Source organism: Chelonoidis abingdonii, chromosome 19, assembly GCF_003597395.2.
Source record: "Chelonoidis abingdonii isolate Lonesome George chromosome 19, CheloAbing_2.0, whole genome shotgun sequence".
NCBI classification, from domain to species: domain Eukaryota; kingdom Metazoa; phylum Chordata; order Testudines; family Testudinidae; genus Chelonoidis; species Chelonoidis abingdonii.
Window position 1 is genome coordinate 28,529,644 of NC_133787.1, and position 20,091 is coordinate 28,549,734.

At 41.7% G+C, this 20,091-nt stretch overlaps 1 protein-coding gene across 1 annotated transcript in view; it reads left to right on the plus strand.

The window, feature by feature from the left end:
• The window catches only part of CDH8 (cadherin 8), a 220,103-nt gene that overhangs the window by 141,456 nt on the left and 58,556 nt on the right, over positions 1–20,091 (plus strand). Inside the window, exon 8 of the mRNA XM_032768108.2 lies at positions 632–768. Within this exon, the coding sequence (XP_032623999.1) occupies positions 632–768 (137 nt within the window). The remainder of the gene's footprint in view (positions 1–631; positions 769–20,091) is intronic.

Genomic DNA, 20,091 nt, shown 5'->3' on the forward strand with positions numbered 1-20,091 from the left:
AACCAATTATGTCAATCCATGTAACAGTCAATCCCTGTGTTTTCTTTTTTGTGTGTATTTTTGTTGTTTGTTTGTTTTTTTTAAGTGCTTTACTGCTAAATGGTGATTCATTAACCACCTATTGTCCATGGAATTGCTTGAAAACTAAGCAGGTAATGTGCTTGGTTAATATTTCATGCTTCATTAAAACTGAAAAATATTAGTAAAAGAATGTTTTTCAGTACTCATTTAAAATAACCATGAAGCTCAATATTTTTGTGTGTGTTTCATATATTGGTGTTGAATTTATAAGCAGAAAATATTAAATGCAATACTACATAAGCTGTCTAATAAATGTGATGGATTTTCTAATTAACTCTTGATCAGCAGTGGTTTTTAAAGATGTTACCTACTGAACCTGATGGCAGTTTATGACCTTCATGTTGAATATTCAGCTAATTACTCCTTGGACAATAATTAAGTTTCTTGAGACACAGTCACTTATTTTGTCTTATAAATTATTATGCTATTGAGCTGCTCAATCCGTTTGGCTAGAAAACTGCAGTTCTCAGAAGATTATTTAAATTCTTCTACAATATGAACAGATCATTCAAATTTATCTGAGTAGATTACAGGGATGCTCATTTTGTAGGTTTTCCATTGATCGACATACTGACCTTGAGAGACAGTTCAACATTAATGCAGATGATGGAAAAATAACTTTGGCAACACCACTCGACAGAGAAACAAACACGTGGCACAACATAACTATTGTAGCTACGGAAACTAGTAAGTGCTTATGCATTTGTCCATGCTTTACTTTTGGTTCTGTTTGTCTTGTAATATTGTCTGTTGTAGTTTCAAATGTTTGAATAACTATTAGAGATTGTATAGATTGTGAAAGATATTCTACAGTATATGTGTTTTAGATTTTAAAATAACAAGGTTGTGAAAGCTAAGCTAATTTTATATGACATTCTCCTATCATGTCTATTTTCAAAAATGTGTTTTATAAGTGAGGAAAGTAACATATAGTTGTAAAAGAAAATATGGATATGTTTGTGCAGGAAAAAGTGTAAAAGTAAGAGAGAGGGAATACCTGGTGAGACTCTAATAGAAGGAGCGTGAAATTCTCACACCATTAAAGTCAATTGTGGGCCAAACCCTGAGGTCTTTACTCTGAGTATTTGCTTTGTTTCAGTCCCATAAATGAGTAAGCATGTGTGTAACTTTGCACATGATCAAAGTTACGTACGTGTTTAACTATCCACAGGATTCAGGGTCTTAAGCCAGTTTTCTAAAATCTAAGTCCCTTTGAGACTGAATGAGATCTAGGTTTTGAATTAGGCTTAGGGGCCTAAATCAATTAGGCATTACAGCACTGAGCATAGTAATGTCTAAATGCCATTAAAAATATGGGCCTTAGACCATAACCAGGCAAAATTCTCAGTTATGTAATCCCTAAACTCCCAAAATTGGACTAAATATAATTATTATTATTTCAGAAAAGAAAATTGACATAAAGAACCTGCTGCAGTAAAGAAATCTTAGGAAAGTTGGTCTTTTATTGTTTAATTGTGTTGCTGAATGGTTTTCCCATCGTTTACAGCTTCAGCTTAGATACATATGTGTTCTTGCTAATATATTTATTCTGTCATCAACGTGTATACACAATTTCTATTAGTAGATGCGTTCTTCCCACCCTGTCCTAAGAATATTGTCTTCTATTGAAGAAACTATACTGATTTTCTAATGAGACGATAACCATAACCACACTAACCATGTTAATGATCTGTACTAATTTTCAACTCTTCTCCTCCCACCCTTACCCAAACATCTGATTTAAATATTTGGTGCTGTAATAACTGCTACTTTTAAGTATGATGCTCATAACACCGTCATCTTCCAACATGAGAATGAATGATAGAATAAAAGATTTTTACTTGGATGTTACAATATATTTTGTAGTCAGTTTTTTCCATAGTATTTATCTTTGAAAGTACAAACCATGAGTGGTAACCGGAGTGTGTGAATAAACAAGAAAGATAGAACTGAATACAAAATAAAATCTCAAGTTGGCCCCACGCAATTTAACATTTTTATCAATGACCTGAAAGAAAACAAAATATTATCACTGACATGATTTGCAGATGACACAACAATTTGGAGGAGTGGTAAATAATGAACAGGAAAGGTCACTGATACAGAGCAATTTTAATATGTCTGAAGGTAAATGCCTGGGAACAAAGAACATAGGCCATATTTATACAATGGGTGACAATCCTGGGAAGCAGTGACTGAAAAAAATTTAGGGGTTGTGGTAAATAATCTGCTGTATGTGGGCTCCCATTGCAAGACTGTGACCAAAAGGGCTAATACAATCCTTTACAGCATAACGAGTGGAATTTCCAGTAGGAGTAGAAAAGTTATTTTCTCTCTGTATTTGGCAGTGGTACAACCACAGCTGGAATACTGTATCCAGTTCTGAGTGCACAATTCAAGAACGATGTTGATACATTGGAGAGGGGTCAGAGAAGAGAAGCAAGAATGATTAAAGGATTAGAAAACATGGCTTATCCTTACAGATTCAAGAAGCTCAATCTATTTAGCTTATCAAAGAAAAGGTTAATGGGATATGCAGTCTTATATGGGAAACAAATATTTAATAACAGGTTCTCCAATCTAGCAGAGGAAGGTATAACACGACCCAATAGCTGGAAGTTGAAAGTAGACAAATTCAGACCAGAAATAAGGTGCAAATTTCTAACAGTAAAGGTAATTAATCACTGGAACAAATTATCAAGAGTCGTGATGGATTCTCCATCACTGACCATTTTAAAATCAAGATTGGATGTTTTTTAAAAGATATGATGCTCTAGGAATTATTTTGGGAAAGTTCTATGGCCTGTGATGTATGGGTGGTCAGTCTAGATGCTTACAATGATTCCTTCTACCTTGGAATCTATGAGTTACATGCACAGTAAACTGTATTAATATGACCTACCATTGTGATTTGTGTGCAGTACTATAAATAAAACTTACCCTGTTAATTACTGCTAAATCTTGTGGGCTAACACCAGTTTGATAGCATGGCCTGAGTGCTTTCTATTGGATAAGCCCTAAACTATGGAAACAACCATTTACAGGGAAAAAAGTATGAGTCTATTGTATGGAGCATCTTTTGCCCAGGTTAATATCAGCCAGTGAGCAATACTACCATCTCTAGTGGAGAAAGCTGCAAAGTGTAATGGTTAGATTTGTTGTGGCTGTAGAAACACTGATTCTAAGGAAATTCTCCATACCAGTTTTCCTCAAGGCATCCTTACTTCTATCACATAATACTGCATTATGAGATTCACCACAAGTATTAAAACTTATGTCATTATATCTTCATTCAGAACTTTACTGGCATTAAATACTGAGTCCAGCCATAACAGAAATGCATCAACATTGACTAGCTAAATGAAGCAAAATGGTTGTTTCTCATTACTCACTGAGCCTCATCCAGCATAGCACATCCATAGATTTCTGAGCTAAAGAAAGGTATGATAGTGGAAGGACAGCAGTCTGACTGGTTCAGGAGAAAGGCTGATCTGCTGAATAAGGCCAAAAATAAAATGTAAGAAACCCTCCCATGAAAGAACATGGGCGAGGTATTTCCAGCAAGGAGAAGGAGGTGTTAGTGCCGTTATATACGGCGCTGGTGAGACCCCACCTGGAATATTGTGTGCAGTTCTGGTGTCCCATGTTTAAGAAGGATGAATTCAAACTGGAACAGGTGTCAGAGACGGGCTACTAGGATGACCGAGGAATGGAAAATCTGCCTTATGAAAGGAGACTCAAAGAGCTTGGCTTGTTTAGCCTGGCCAAAAGAAGGCTCCGGGGATATGCTTGCTCTATATAAATATATCAGGGGGATTAACGTTAGGGAGGGAGAGGAATTATTTAAGTTTAGTACTAATGTAGGCACGAGGACGAATGGTACAAACTGATATTAGGAAGTTTAGACTTGAAATTAGACGAAGGTTTTCTAACCATAGGGAGTGAAGTTTCTGGAACAGCCTTCCGAGGGAAGTAGTGGGGCAAAAACTTATCTGGCTTTAAGACTAAGCTTGATAAGTAATGGAGGGATGTTTATGATGGGATAGTTTAATTTGGGCAATTGATTTTGGATTATCGCAGATCAGTCTGCTCAATGGTCTGTGAGGGGTGGATGGATGGGAACTGAGTTACTGCAGAGAATTCTTTCTTGGTGCTGGCTGGTGAGTCTTGCCCACATGCTCAGTTTTAGCTGATCGCCAATATGGGTCAGGAAGGAATTTTCCTCCAGGGCGGATTGGCAGGGGCCCTGGAGGTTTTTCGCCTTCCTCTGCAGCGTGGGGCATGGGTCGCTTGCTGGTGATTTCCTGCAGCTTGAGGTCTTCAAATCTCAATTTGAGGATTTCAAAATCAGTCATGGGTTCGGGGTTGTTATAAATGTGTATGGGTAGGGTTTTGTGGCCTGCCTTGTGCAGGAGGTCAGACTAGATGATCATATTGGTCCCTTCTGACCTATGAGTCTAACACATCTCATGCAAAAGAGCTATCTGCTTTCCTGCATTAGTCTGTTTCACTTCAGGTGTAGTTGCACAATATGCAGAAAAGGTATAGCAGGGCTAGCGCTACTGTAAGCCTTCTCCATGGTCCTTTTTTGTGAATATGTGGTTTTCTTGCAACTTCCAAAGTGAATATTTGGCATTGGGTGTGGAAAATCCCCCGTCATCAACAGTGTGGAATTAACGTGTTTTCTGGGTATAGATATGTACAATACATTTGCCCTGTCACCAGAAAAAGTGGAGGAAGCACTGAGACCAGGAGGCGGTAATCCCCCAGAATAGGTAGAAGCCAGGGGACAGTAATCCTGTGGCATAGGGAGAGGTTTATTAGGAAACCCTCAGAGTTGCTATGGGCTGCCAGCCAGAGAGGCTGCTTGCTTTGGAATCTGATGTGTAAGGCATCCAAGTTCTATAGAGATTAGAGCAGATTGGAAATTTTCTACAAAAACAAAATTGTGTCAGAAAATGGAAAGATATTTCACAAACTTTTCCATGATTTTGTTTTGGGTCCCCTCACCCCATACTTTGACCTGTACTGGCGTAAATATATTAGAATCTGGAAGCATTAATGTCATTGCTGTTTGGTGAGGAGACTGATTTAAAAAGAGGAGTTTTTGTATAAAAGATTGTAATGCCTTTAACAGATTAAACTGAATGTATTATCCAAATGTGCCTTCTCTCTTACCTTGGGTGACATGTTTTGTCATGTGGTGTCTGCCATAATGCAGAAGAATTTAATTTTTCATTTTCTCTCTAAAAGCTAAAGGGCGGGGGAACATTTGTCAAGAAACTGCTTTAACTGACTGGCTTCTGATTTGCTTCTACCTGTGTGTATCAGGAGAAGCTCTACCAAGTCAACTGAATTACACTGACATCAGAACCAAGTCCCCGTCCTCCCCAGCTTTTAAAAAATATATAATTATACATAAGTATTTTTAATAATAAGCCTTGTCATTAGGCCTCATCTGAGCCACAGCATCCATTACTATTGTGAAACTGCTGCCTACAGGGTGGCTATGAAAAAAAATAATTCATAGCTTGCACCTAGCATTAGAGTTCCTGCTGATGACTTTCTTTTACATTCCCAGTGTAATTGTATGGCATTTACAATGAAACAAAGGCTGAATTTCACAGAATACCATAGAAACTTACTTTTTTTTTAATTTGAGGAAATATTTTTAAAAGCTTCTAAGACAGAAATAAGTGTGTTTGATGAGTCTTCATGGGGAGAGAACATATTGTATTTTGTTGTTACTTTAAGTTTGGTCTTTGTTATGAGACAGTATATTCCTTGAAAATCTAATAGAGACAGTGTACTGTCTCTCAGGCACTAACTATGAAGGGAAATTCAAAAAGCATTGTCAATATAATTGTCTGTGATAATATCAAGGAATTAATGGTCTTGTACATAAAAATAAAGAGTTAATATATATGTAGAATATTCAATGTGGGGTTCGGATGGATATTGAAGAGCTCATTCTGTCCTAGTCTATTACTCGTCTAGTCCTTGGCCACTACTTCCCAGGCTTTGTTCAGGCCCCACTTTTACTCTTATTGTGGGCTGGGGTAGAGATAAGTTGACTTGTTTGGGTTCCAAAGTTCTCTTAACCAGTAGCCAACTATAGGACATTTTTTTGTCCTTGACTATTAAAGAGTGACTACTAAGTGTCTCCTCCTTTTGTGACATCCTCACGTGATAGCTTCCTCCACTGGCTGTCATGTTTTAAGTAAAAACTGATCTCTGATTCTTTTCAGTTGTGATGTAAATAAATTTTGGCAATCTTCTGGAATGATGAAGACAAAGGAAGTATTTTGCTCTATCACCCGGACATGAAATCTTGAATAGTGGTACTCTTTTTAGGTGGTAGATATGAGCTGCGTTCTCTCAGAAGCAGAGTTCAATATTTCTTGCTGTAAACTTTCTATTTAACTTGTGGTTAACGCAATTCCTTAGCTTCACACAGCCTTTGGCTGCCTTTCTGGTAGAATATCAGTGTTTGGGAATAGGCGTGGGGAACTGAAACATTGTATATTTTCTGAGTTTCAAACAATGTCAAGATGTAGTTGCAGAGCTATATATAGGATGGATTAATACCTTTCACAGTTGGTAAAATTAGCTGATCAAGAATATAATGTCCTTAGTTGGTGGAAACTGTTAATATATGCCTTCGAGAAGGCAAAGGTCCAGTTTCATTCAACTGAGAAGTAGTTAGGCCCATGCTCAAGTTGTGTCTTGATCCTGACCATCTCACCAACTACCAGTATGTCTTCTAACCTTCTTTATTTAAAAACTAAACAACAACAACAAAACTCATTGAGCAGATATTGTGAAAGCACATGAAGGCCTTGACTTCCTTTACACCTTTCATTCTGGCTTTAAGCCTAGGTATGGATATTGTGCTGGTCACATTGATAGATTACCTTTTTCTAGCAATAGAAAGGAATCTGGATGGATTTTTTTTTAGATCAAAGAGGCAGATATGACACGTTATAAATGGTTAACAGAATTATCACCCTTGTTTGTCTTAAATCTGTGTGATATATGGACAGGTGATGATTTGCAAGCTCATTCCTAAATTTCAATAACTAAATAGCATACAGTCTTTGCAAAAAAGCGAATGACCCATGGTGGTGATTCTCAGACAAGTCTTCAGCCTGGATTTATTGTCACAATGCTGAAGACACTGTATGCTTCAGTGTTTATACAGAGAGACATCAGTGGAAAATATGGGGCTGAAAGTAATCTTAAACACTGCACAACAGCTTCAGCCATATCAGGTGAAATTTTCAAACCAGTGCAGGAGATATTGCCATGTATCATTAATGAAAAGATGTGTGGATATGTTTCTTGCACTGCTTTGAGAAGCTCAGGCATTAGTCTTAAAACATAAATCAAGTCACCCCTTATTTATTCTACTAAATATTTTCTTACCATTGAAAATATTTGTTTTTAAACAAAAGTTTTCTCCATTACAATTAAACATATTTTCTATCCTGTCATGTAGTGACCTTGTTATGCTGATATATTACGTCACATTAATTTTTAAGATAACAGAATAAAACAAAGGATTTTGGCCTTTGACCTGCAAAATCATACTGAAATAGAAGCTTGGAGTATGAGGCAGAAACTCACTTACTAAAGTATAGCAAGAGAGATACCAAAAATGACTAGCGACATGAATTGATTTTTGTTTCCTTCCCTCCCTCCCCTGCCAAGTTTGCTCCAGAGAGAGAATCTTTTGTGAGTCAAGAAGAATATAAAGTAAGAACATGAAGTTGATTAAAATCTAAAGGGAACAGTCTTGTTGGCCAAGTGACCTTTTCCTATCAGGAGCATGCCTTTTTGTTCTTTGAATATAAAAGGTGAACTTTGTTTCCTGTCGCTGACTCTGGACTTTAGATACTGGAGTAATGGAATTTCACATTGTTTTGTTGTATCACAAGGTAATATGTGGCTGAGATCTAAAGAACTTCATAATGTATGTTGAGAATGGAGACTTTATTGTGATTAGAAGCTTGGGAGGATTCACCAGGTGGCTGGGGACTTGACATAGTTTTATTTTCCTGTGTTGCAGTCTGAAGAGGAGAAAGGGTTGGGGAAATATATAGGCATAAAAACACTTGCTTGAGATACTGAGCAGAACTTCCTTGTGATAAGAATGAAACTGACATTCTCAGTAACTTCTCCTGGTGCACGCTTAACTTCCCCCTTCTTTCTGTGCAGTGTTCCTTCCATCCTTAATTTACCTGGTACCTTCTTCAAAATGCAGCTTTCTGACTGCTCGGTTATACCCATTATAAGGGAAAAGTCCTCCAGTCATTTGTAATTCCCAGTCATCTGCTCACATCCTTCCTAGCACCTACATCTCACTATCCTTCTCAATCCATTCTTCCTACCCATCCTCAGTTTCCATGCTTCTCAGAGTTGTGCCCTAATTGGTCCAGGTTTGAACTCTGTCCTAAGTTCAGTCCAGGTTTGAACTGTACCTGTCATTTGAATTGCCCTTTGAACAAAACATGCTCTTAGGATATAAATATTACTCTACTGTACAAAAACACACACTAATGTCAAAAGTATGGCTTCATTCTCCCACAGCCCTATAACTGGTCACATGGTAGCATAATGAATAGTAGCACATGGTTTTACATTGTGATTGGAAACTCAGTATCCTGTGAAAAGGAACATGATATGGTATAATGGTACTAGAAATTAACAATTTACAACATGCCTATGAAAATAGAAAAAATACATTAAACAATGATTGAAATAGGCTGTGAATAGATGGAAATTGTGATAACTTCTACTACTGAGTGGCTAATCTGCTGGTCCATCCTGTCCCTAGTCTCACTGATGACATGTAAATAAGTAAGGAAGGCAATACACAATTAAGATGACACAGTAATTACTGTATCTGCAGCTCTAACATCAAAAGAAAGTAAAATGTGCACTATTTATTATTTATTATACCATTCTCACTAATATTATCCAAATATTGTAAACTGAGTAGAATTTCATGACTCAAGCAATCAGATTGCTTTATGTATAGGGCATTACATTTTTAGTTTTCACTATTATATGTAGGACACTTCTATATTCCCTCTGCCTTCATACTCCTCTTCTCTGATTTTCCACCTCCATCTGATAATAGCAATAACACCCTTTGCTGCGGTTATTTCCTCATCTGTTTTTCATGTCATCAGTTCCTCCCAGTCTGTCATTAGTGCTAAGGAAATGCCCTGTATTTCAATCATTACTGATTAACTGATATAACAAGACTAATAATAAATAGAGGTTTAATGTTGCTGGGAGCTAAGTGTTATAACTTAGGCACAGAAGGGGTACATTAATCACATAGTGTGACTGCAGAACGTTTCACTAATCCGAGGCTGAACATGCTGATACTTGCATGCTCATATCTCATAGACCATAAGTGAGGTCCACTTGAATTATGGGGCTCTGGTGAATCTTAAAAGAAATGCCTGGTTTATTATAAGACACAGGCTCCTTACTAACTATGCCTGTCTGGAATTGGCCTTGCAAAAGGTACTACCATGTGTTTCAGAAATATGTTCACAACAATATAAAATTATGTCATAAATTACAACATTACAAACTTCTAAAAAATTCCATTTTCTAAGCTGTATCTTTGTAAAGACTCAGATCAGCAAGAGCCAAGAAAACGTGGTAAGCTTTAAAGGTGATTAAGTGATGATCCCTTTAAAATACACAAGCTTTCTCTCACCTGACATTAGAACTACTGTGCTCATTAAAAATTGCCACTCAAGATTAACATATATCCTCTTTGTGTGTGTGTGTGTGAGTAGCTGTCTCGCTTCTTTATTTATTCTTTTTTTAATTTATTTGGATTCCGCAAACTCCATATTTCAAGTGGATCTTAGTTATGGTTTGTGACATATGAGCTTATGGGAATGAAGATGCTGAAACTTAAATAAGTGGAATGTTCTGCTTGCATTCTATGGGCTCAGTGTTGAGCCAGCCTACACCTCCACACTGGGGAGTAAAGAGGCAAAAGATATCTCCTTCCTTTCCCTGTGTCAGCCACCTACGTTATGGGTTACAACATGGAGCCGCTTCTCCTGGGCTGCTACTCCTCCTCTTGCATATTTGGGTGAGGGCGGTGCCAGTAGTGGGATGGATAAGAGTCTTGGCTCCTCCCTACCACACAGCAGATCCATCAACACAGCTGTAGAGGGGAAAGTAAGTTGAGCTAGGAAAGGGGCAGGTTTGGCTTACATCTGCCTTGGAGCAAAGTTCACAATGGTTGGTCTGTGCTGATCGTGCCACAGTGCAGCAATATGCTGCCCCTCAGTGTGGATTGGAATGTACCAGTCCAGCCCTGGGTTTAAAAATACGCACTTTTCTTATATGCACACTATATATAGGAGCAGAGAGAGAGATTTATCAGGAGTTAATTATTCTGTGGTATATTTGTTCTTGTAATAGTTTGTGTTGCATGATGTATCCCAAATTCAGTCTCTGTTACTCTGAATCATATTTTACACCTTTAATAAGTTTTACAGCATGTAACTTTCAGCAGTTGAGAAATGCAGATATAACCAGTGCCTCACATGTAATTTTCACCCTGTTCTTTGTGCTACTGACATACTGGGATCAGCCAGGAACTGGGCCTCATTGTGCTCTGTGCTGTTCAGACACAGAGCGACAGGACAATCCCTGACCAGAGAATTTACAGTCTGTTAGGATGAAACATGAGTGTAATAAATGATGCAGAGGAGGAGGAGAAAAATAGTAATCAAATCCTTGTGTGGGACCACTTTACACAGCAAGATCATTTAAATTCAGATATTATTTATTTTAGAACACATACATAAGATTAATTCCTGAAGTCCCTACTATCCGACTACCTGGCTGTGACCACCTTAAAGAGTACCTCTATATTTGGTTTCCATCCATGCTTTTTACTTGCTTTTATCTATCCATACGAAGGCAGCAGAACACAAGGGGTGCTGTTTCTCTTTCCTCTTCGACTGGGAGACTACTGAGCTCTCTCTGTAAAGATATATTTTTATCTTGGTTCCTCCTCTTGCAGGTTTCCTCTTTTACTTCAACCTCACTTCTACCAGTGACAAATTCCATCATGGCTTGAGCTTCGCCTGCTATTTTCTCTCTTCCATAGATGAAAGGAGTTGCTTTTTCTAATATGGTGCAGCTATGCTAAAAAAAGCACAGGAAAACCTCCCTCTCTTGCTCTAACATGGGTGCAACAATACCTTTAGGGTATGTGTCTACACTGAATTGGAGGTTTCATTGCAGAACAGGTTGGCATACCCAGGCTAGAGTTAATCTAACTAGCTCAGCTAAAAATAGCAGCCTGAGCTTCAATATGGGCTACACAAGCCTGCCTGGAATTCTACCTGAGCTGTAGTCCCACCTACGGCTTCAGGGGAAACATACTCTTAGGCCAGGTCTACACTGCGACTTTAAATCGGTTTAATGGCCGATATACCGATTTAACGCTGTATCCGTTCACACGACGTCGTCATTAATATCGAGTTAAACGGCTCCTTAAATCGATTTCGGAACTCCTCCCAAACGAGAGGAGTAGCGCTAAATTCGATAGTGATAACTCGGATTAGGGTTCGTGTGGACGGAAATCGACGTTATTGGCCTCCGGGCGGCATCCCAGAGTGCAGCACTGACCGCTCTGGACAGCAATCTGAACTCGGATGCAGCGGGCAGGTAAACAGGAAAAGCCCCGCGAACTTTTGAATTACATTTCCTGCTTGCCCAGCGTGGAGCTCTGATCAGCACGGCTGGCGATGCAGTTTGAAATCGAAAAAGAGCTCCAGCATAGACCGTACGGGAGATACTAGGTCTGATCGCTGTATGGGGAGACAAATCTGTTGTATGCAGCTCCGTTACAGAACACGAAATGCCAAAGCGTTTGAATAAAAAACTCCAGGATACACAGCGCTGTGTGACAAGCGTAACGGGAAGCCAGAGACTCAAATGGACGCTCATGAAGGGAGGGAGGGGGTACTGAGGACTCCAGCTATCCCACAGTCCACAGCAGTCTCTGAAAATTATTTGCATTCTTGGCTGAGCTCCCAATGTCTGTAGGTTCAAACACAGTGTCTGGCGTGGTTCAGGGAACAGCTCCTCAGTTTATTTCCCCCCACCACCACGTGAAAAAAAAAAGGGAAAGATTGCTGTGCTATGGCGTTTGCTCAATGCACTCCGCGAAAAAGGCGCCAAAGGGTTGTCTGCTGCCTTCACAAAGGGAGGGGTGAGGCTGTACCCAGCACCACCCGGGGCAATGTTTTCTGCCCCATCAGGCACTGTGCTCTCAACACGGAAGTGGGAACTATGGGATAGCTGAGGAACAGCTACCCACAGTGCACCGCTCCTGAAATCGATGGTAGCTTTGGACCATGGACGCAAACAATCGATTTCGGGATCCCACTGTGGACGCGCTAAACCGATTTTATTAGATCTGTTTTGTAATATCGGTTTAAGCTAATTCGAAATAATCGTGCAGTGTAGACGTACCCTTATTGCTGACCTAGTGCTCCTACTCAGTACTGGATTTACCATGGCACTGGGCCCAAGCTCAGAAGGAGGCTCATAACACTTGCTTCCTCCCCTCTCGCAGAGTTGCACAAGTGGAGCCTCCGAGCAGCAGGATCCAGCATGGGAGCTCAGAATCCAGGGGACTCTGGGAGCTCTTTGGCCAGCTCCCTGCCTAGAGAGCCTGCCCTGGATCAAGGAAGGAAAGGGAAGGAGAGGGAGTGGGGAAGCCGAGACCCCATGTGCTTCAGCTTGCTGTGAATGGAGAGCTTTCTCCTACAAGGGGGTGGCAGTGTGAAAGGGGAACAAGTATGCCCAAAGAGTTTCAGAAGACTTCTCCAGACTGGATTAGGGATGCTGGTGTGACCTTGCCTGGCAGCCCCCAAAGAAGGAACTGGGCATAATGAATGGACAGTGCACCTCTCTATCTGAAGTCTAGCAAGGGAGGTATGTGGGCCTCACTAGGAGAAGTTAAAATGAAAAGTGAGGGGGGGAGGCTCTACTAGAGGACCTGGGCAGCTTTTCATACAGTACCAGGCATGTAGGAGGATTTCCACTTCTGAGCCTTGGAAGGAGAAATTGACTTTTCCTTTCCAGATTTATCCAATATTCAGAAAGGGAATCTAGCACTCGCTTTCCAGATTTGAACACACTCAAAATTCAGGAGTGTTCAAGCTCAATTTGGGCAGCTGTTATTTCATTTCTCCCAAATCAAATATACTGATCCACTGTAATTTGCTGTAGAAAAAATAGGATAAAATTGAGCAACAAATGCTGGGGTCTTCCTAGTGCTAGCTAGGACTGGAATTGCTATTTTCAACAGCCATTACCATTTTTTTTTTTGTTTAGTTTTGTTTGTTTAAACGGAAGACAGTAATATTGCATTGGCAAATTCCCCATAGAAACAAAGTGTGGAACAAAAGAATAATAAAGGCACCTCAACTTTTCTTCATTTATGTAGGAAAGTCTTATAATATGGATCCAGATATCCTCCAATCACACAAGCTGAAAATTGTTCCACTTGTCTGCAGTTCTGTAACCATGCAGGAACCAGTCCGGCCTGTGTTCTGTGCACATCCAAAATTCTTACTGAATTCAGAAGTGCCTTGCTTTTGTAACCATACTACCTGATATTTTCAGCCGTTGTAAACGAAGCAGGTTTACATTTAGTGATTGGGTGGAAAGCGTCTCAGAATAAGTTGGGTGCAGTAGGAGGTGTTGCTTATTCACTAGGTAATGTGAGACCTTCCTGTTACAATAGTAAACCAGTGCAGCATTGAATGCACTTTGCTCCTAGAGTCTTGAATGGGGTCCTTTGCTTCTATATGCAGCCCATTAAAGACAATGAAAAGACTCCCACTCACTTCAAGAGGCTTTGGACAAAACTTATTATACATAGGGTAACTCCACTGTCTTCACAGGGTCCTGGTCCCACAGAAGAGGGGGCATGTGAGTTTGTTGTAGAGCTGCTGCTCAGGTATGGGAACCTCCTGGCACCCCAGCCTCCAAAATCATTCAGGCTGCACTTTCTGCACGATTATGTGCTAGCTGAGGGGTGTGTGGAATTTGGTGGCCTCTGCTGCAGGAGATGGGCATCTCAGGTACTTAAAGCCATGGCCTAGAGGAGGGAAGTGGCTAACTGCAGAGTCTGCAGCTGCCCAAGGCCAGCACTGAGGCTGCCATTGCACGATTCAAGCATGCTCAGCCTTGGAATTACCACCCTTCCCTTGACTAGTACCTGCAGCTGGCCTCTGGCAATTGGCCCCATGTATAGCCAGAGAAGCTGCAGGAGACTCTGTGACTACTGGGGGCAGAGCCGGCTCCAGGCCCCGGTGCGCCAAGCGCGTTCTTGGGGCAGCAAGCGGCTCCAGTGGACCTCCCGCAGGCGTCCCAGTGGAGGGTCTGCTGGTCCTGTGGTCCACCGGAGTTGCGGGACCAGCGGACCCTCCGCAGGGACACCTGCGGGAGGTCCACCTGAGCTGCAGGACCGACGAGCGGTAGAGCGCCCCCCACGGCATGCCGCCATCCTTGGGGCGGCAAAATGGCTGGAGCTGGCCCTGACTGGGGGCCATTAAGCTAGAGCAGATAAAGAAACTGGAGTTAACCTCAAGGAACAGAGGTCACCAGTAGGAAAGGAATGTCAAGGGGAGCAGGGAAAGAGGAAGAAGGTCAGGCTTGCAGTAGGAGAATGGCCCCAGCTGGTTGGGGAGCATGTCCAAAGTAGAAAGGAAACAAATATGGGGAGAGCAGCAAAGAATCCTGTAGCACCTTATAGACTAACAAACGTTTTGGAGCATGAGCTTTCGTGGGTGAATACCCACTTCGTCAGATGCAAGGAGTGGAAATTTCCAGGGGCAGGTAAAAAAAAAAAAATTCCCTCTCACCCCTATCGGTGGTAGTGTCCTTCCTCAACCTCGGGTCCTTCTACCAGAGGCCTGAGTTTGAGTTTCTGCGCATGTATCGTGCTGTTCCAGCACTGCACTCTTCTGGACAGAGAGCTCGATGTTGTTCCTGATCTGTTGAGCACTCACCCAGCTTAGGAGTCACAGCCCCGAGGCTCCTACCACCACTGGACCAACTTTGGCCTTCACTTCCACACCTCTCTAGTTCCTCTTTCAGCCCTGTACTCCTCCAGCTTCTCTCATTCCTCTTCCTGATGTTGCTGTCACTTGCCTGCTATATCTACACCACCTGCTTCTGCTCCTTGCTCTATACCACATATGTCTGGTGGATTGGCCAGTACCTCCTTGCGTCTGGATCTTGGAAGTCCCACAGGATTGCCCTGCTATTCTCCAGCAACCTTCCGGGATCTCCCATCTGTCTTGGGAGGGTCTAGCCCATACGCGTGCAGATGTTCGCTGTGACACAATGCCAGCCACTTGGTGTGCCGTTCAAGTGTATGCTGTTCCTCCTGCATTTACATCTGTCCACTATGTGTGTCTGGTCTCCTGAGGCTTCTGCACAGTCTGCACCTTGGGTCCTCTCTAGTGTGGTAGACGCCTGCTGTCAATGGAGCTGTGCTCAGTGCCTGTTCCTGTGACATGCTATGCATCCAGTGCCTCAGTGATGTCTTTTAAGTCCAGCTCTTCCAGCCACTGGTAGGATTTCCAATTCAGCCACCTCGCTATCTCGTCGATGGTACATCCATGAAGGGTCCGTCTTGCCAGGGCACTTCTTCTGCTGTCTTCTCCATGTCTGCTGCTGCCTCAAGCATTCTCTCAGCAGCCTCATCTTGGCCATCTTACTGATGTACTCCGGATGTTCCGGGTTTCATCCAGGTAGTGGCCTGACGCTCACCAAGCCCCGCCCGCTTCTTCCGCTGGTACAGTCTCTGGTGTTGGACTTGGGGGAACTCCGTGCAATTGTGAAGCTTCGGGTTTTCACATCGGCAAGCCTCCATGTCCCTCCTTGCCATCACGAACCGGCAGGGTATCTGATGACCGCAGGCGTAAATCGTTGCATGCCATGGATAATTGTTCTTCCCACTGAGCTGGCTCTCAAGGACCTGCCTTATCCTTGGTGAACTTGGAGTTGCTGTCTCCTGCGTCTCATCGTGGTTCCAGTGACTGCGGATCAAGGTACTTGTAGCTGGTCTGTAGTCTGTCTATGTGGCCCGCTGGTAGTTCCACCCCATCATCTTGACTACCTTCTCTCTTCCACTACATCTCGGCACCTTCTCCAGTCCGATATGACATACCGATATCCTCACGGTAGATCCGCGTTCAGGTGGATTAGCGAGTCGATGTCTCGTCATTTAGCATACACTTGATGTCAATCCATGTAGAGGAGGTGGCTGAATGGTAAGTTCCACCCTGAACCTTACCTGTGAGTCCACTCCTTGTGATTATCTGGCTGAGGGGTTTAAGCCTATGCAGACAGCAGCCGGGGAAGATGCATCCACGCTTGGTAAAATGCGCACTGGATGGCCAACTTGTGCAAGAGCCTGAGTGACTCTAGTGTTGTCTTCCATAGTCCCATTGAGTTCTTGAGGAAGGTCCTTAGTGGTCCTGTGACCTTGTATAGCGCCAGACATTCACCAGATCCACGTTGCGGCATTGAAGTCATAGCTTTCCTATAGTCATCCAGGCTGGGTGAAAATCAGATTGTCGGTTCTAGCCCTTGAGTCTTGGGCGACTGCCTATCTATGAGCACTGGTGTTTTGGAGCCTCTGTGTGGTTCCCCAATGCCTTCTGAAGCTGTGCTCATGTACTGCCCATGTGGTCCTGTAGCTTGGCAGTAGATGCCTGATATAGACTTCCATGTTTGTGGGGAGGCAGGTTATGGCCTAGTTGGCGGTTCTGTCCCCTTGCAGGGGTCTTTCATGATCACACGGTCCTTCTGTGTTGCCAGTTTGGGTGGAGCGCTGCTACTAGCATCACTGTCATCGTGCATGCTAGTGCGTTCAGCACTTCGCTGTTAATTTCTTTAGCAGTAGGTGCTGAGATCATGTTGGCAGGTGCTGTCCACTCTCATGTTTTTGACCCGCTACTGGATGTCTTCTACAGGTGATGGTGACTGGTTCCTGTTCTGGGAGATTGCTGGCTCTGTTCTCAGGTCCGCAGCCACTTTGCACTGGTGTTATGAGGCTTCTCTTTCTCCCAATGTTCCCAGTACTGTTCATTCCTGCTGCTGTGCTCTGCTGTTATTGTGTTGTTGCAACGGCAGTGGGAGTACACCTTGATGGTTCCTTGGAGAACAGGCATTACTATTTTGGCCTCTGCTTCTCTAGTGTACTCCTTAAACTGCTGAGCTTCAGTTCATCTGCAAATTTGACACCCTCAGCTCAGGATTAAACAAAGACTGTGAATGGCTTGCCAACTACAAAACCAGTTTCTTCTCCCTTGGTTTTCACACCTCAACTGCTAGAACAGGGCCTCATCCTCCCTGATTGAACTAACCTCATTATCTCTAGCTCGCTTGCATATATATATATATACCTGCCCCTGGAAATTTCCACTCCATGCATCTGACGAAGTGGGTATTCACCCACGAAAGCTCATGCTCCAAAACATCTGTTAGTCTCTAAGGTGCCACAGGATTCTTTGCTGCTTTTACAGATCCAGACTAACACGGCTATCCCTCTGAATATAGGGAGAGGTAGTGGTGATCAGGTAGTGGACTAACATGTAAATGGGAGCAGAGGGAGAAAGGCTGGTGTCTTCAGATTTCCAAGGGCTAAGTCCTCACTTTTGGGAAATGGTGTTTGCAAGTGGCTTGCTCAAATGGCAAGATGGGTCCTGAAGGAGGGATCTGTCAGAATTGATCAGGTATCTGCTGGCTTTAGAACTTTGAACTGAGAGTAGGAACATATACAGTGACTGGGTGGTACAGGAGACATGGCTATAGAAGGTGTGAACGGGGAAGGAGATAAATCTGTGGGAAGTTTCCCTGATCACTATGAAAGTTCTGCTCACTGTGGACAGTGGTAAACCCACATGGATGTACAGCTCAATGAGAAAAACTGGTGGCTGAAGGAACTGTGTATTGCAATGCATATAGTCATATAGAGGTGTGTGATCAAAATGAAAAATGTCTCTGAGATTCAGTAACGGGTATACAATGTCACCAATGGCACTGCCACACCAGGCCCACACTCAGAGCCCACAATGACTACGTGGGAGCCCACAAATATGTTTGGCTCCAGGGCTGACAAAAGGTTAATCTGGCCCTGAGTACCTGTGCCAGTTCTGATGGGGTCTGACATGTTACAGAGAATTTAAACAGTCCAAAGCCCTAGGGATCTCAAGATCGTTGTGCCTGGTAATAGTGGGCAGGATAGCATGTGTTATCCACTGAAAATTCAGCACCACTGCTGGATTGTGTAGGGGAACGCTTAGTTTTTAATCCTGAGCAAATCTTTACAACCAAGTTATAAACGTCTGGAAAAGGGTTTAGTGTGGTAATGCTGATGACCCCTATTGCTACTAGGTACAGTCACAGATTTGGATTCACTCCCTTGTTCAATCATTCTTTAAATACAGCTTCCCTAGCCTAGCAGAAAGGATTCCAAGGGCTAGTTAAGACCTGACTTTTAAATAAAGCTGGTTGGAAAAAACTCAGTGGAACTGTTTACTGTCACAAGACACATTTCCATTGCTAGTGGGACCCTTTGCAAAATCATGTTGATTTTGCCAAAAATTCATTTTGGGGACAAAAGGGTAAAGAATAGTTCATAAAAATGTCAACACATTATATTTTGATATTTTCAGAATGCATTTTGTTATTCTTTTCTTAAATGACTTTGCTTTTTGCTTTTTTATTTTATTGTATTATGTATTATAAATTTAAGAAGTCAACATTTAAAGTAAACATTTTAATGAATCCTGGATGGATGGATGGATGGATGGAAATTCTTTTGTGGAGAGTATTCATATTGTGGAGGTTTGTTCCATATTGGAATAAAAACAAATTTTGAAAATTCAGAATCCTTCATGAATGAATTTTCCTTCTCTTCACAGCTCTACTTTTTAACCTAATATTAAACATATTAGTTGGGTTACCAAATATTGATAATGAAATTGTTTAGCGATGCTTGTGAATGTAAAATATTCATTTTTAGCTAGAAAGTGACATGAAATAAATAGCTCATGATCCAAGCTTATTTGAAAAAAGATTATTTTCTGACGCAGTAAAGTAGAAATCACTATCACTCATTTCTGTGTAAAATTAAGTCACTTCATTTTTACATTTTTATACAGTTATCAAAACAATCATATTAATATTCTTGATGGTGTTTGGCAAAGTGTACCACAAGTAGTATAAATTCTGGTGGATCATTAGTCAAAGCACTAGATGAGCAAATAGAAGAGATCTTGAAATGAAAATGGTGATGTGACCACAAAAATGTTTTCCAGACGTAAAACATAGGAAGCTTGAAGACAAAGCTATGACATGTAACTAACAAAGTCAATTACCCATACTTGCTGCATCCTTTAGAAATGAAGAAATATGGGGCAATTTTGTCCCTTTCTGTCACCTAGTGGAAAAAATCCATAAATCCAAAAGGCATAAATCCAAAAAGACTCTTTATAGTTTACCATGAATATAAATACAATTATGAATCATCACACAGTGCATTCTATGCTAAACTATCTTTATTATATATTACAGGTGGACTCCTTAGGATGCAGGGACACAAGTTAAAAAGGAAGAATAATGTTTGGTGCATTCAGCAAACACGTAGAATTATAGAACTGGATGGAACCTCGAGAGGTCATCTAGTCCAGTCCCCTGAACTCAAGGCAGAATTAAGCATTATCTAGACCATCCCTCATAGGTGTGTGTCCAACCTGATCTTAAAAATCCCCAGTGATAGAGATTCCACAACCTCCCTAGGCAATTTATTCCAGTGCTTAACCATTCTGACAGTTAGGATTTTTTTTCCCTAAAAATATATAGAGATATACCTATCTCATAGAACTGGAAAAGACCCCGAAAGGTCATAGAGTCCAGCCCCCTGCCTTCACT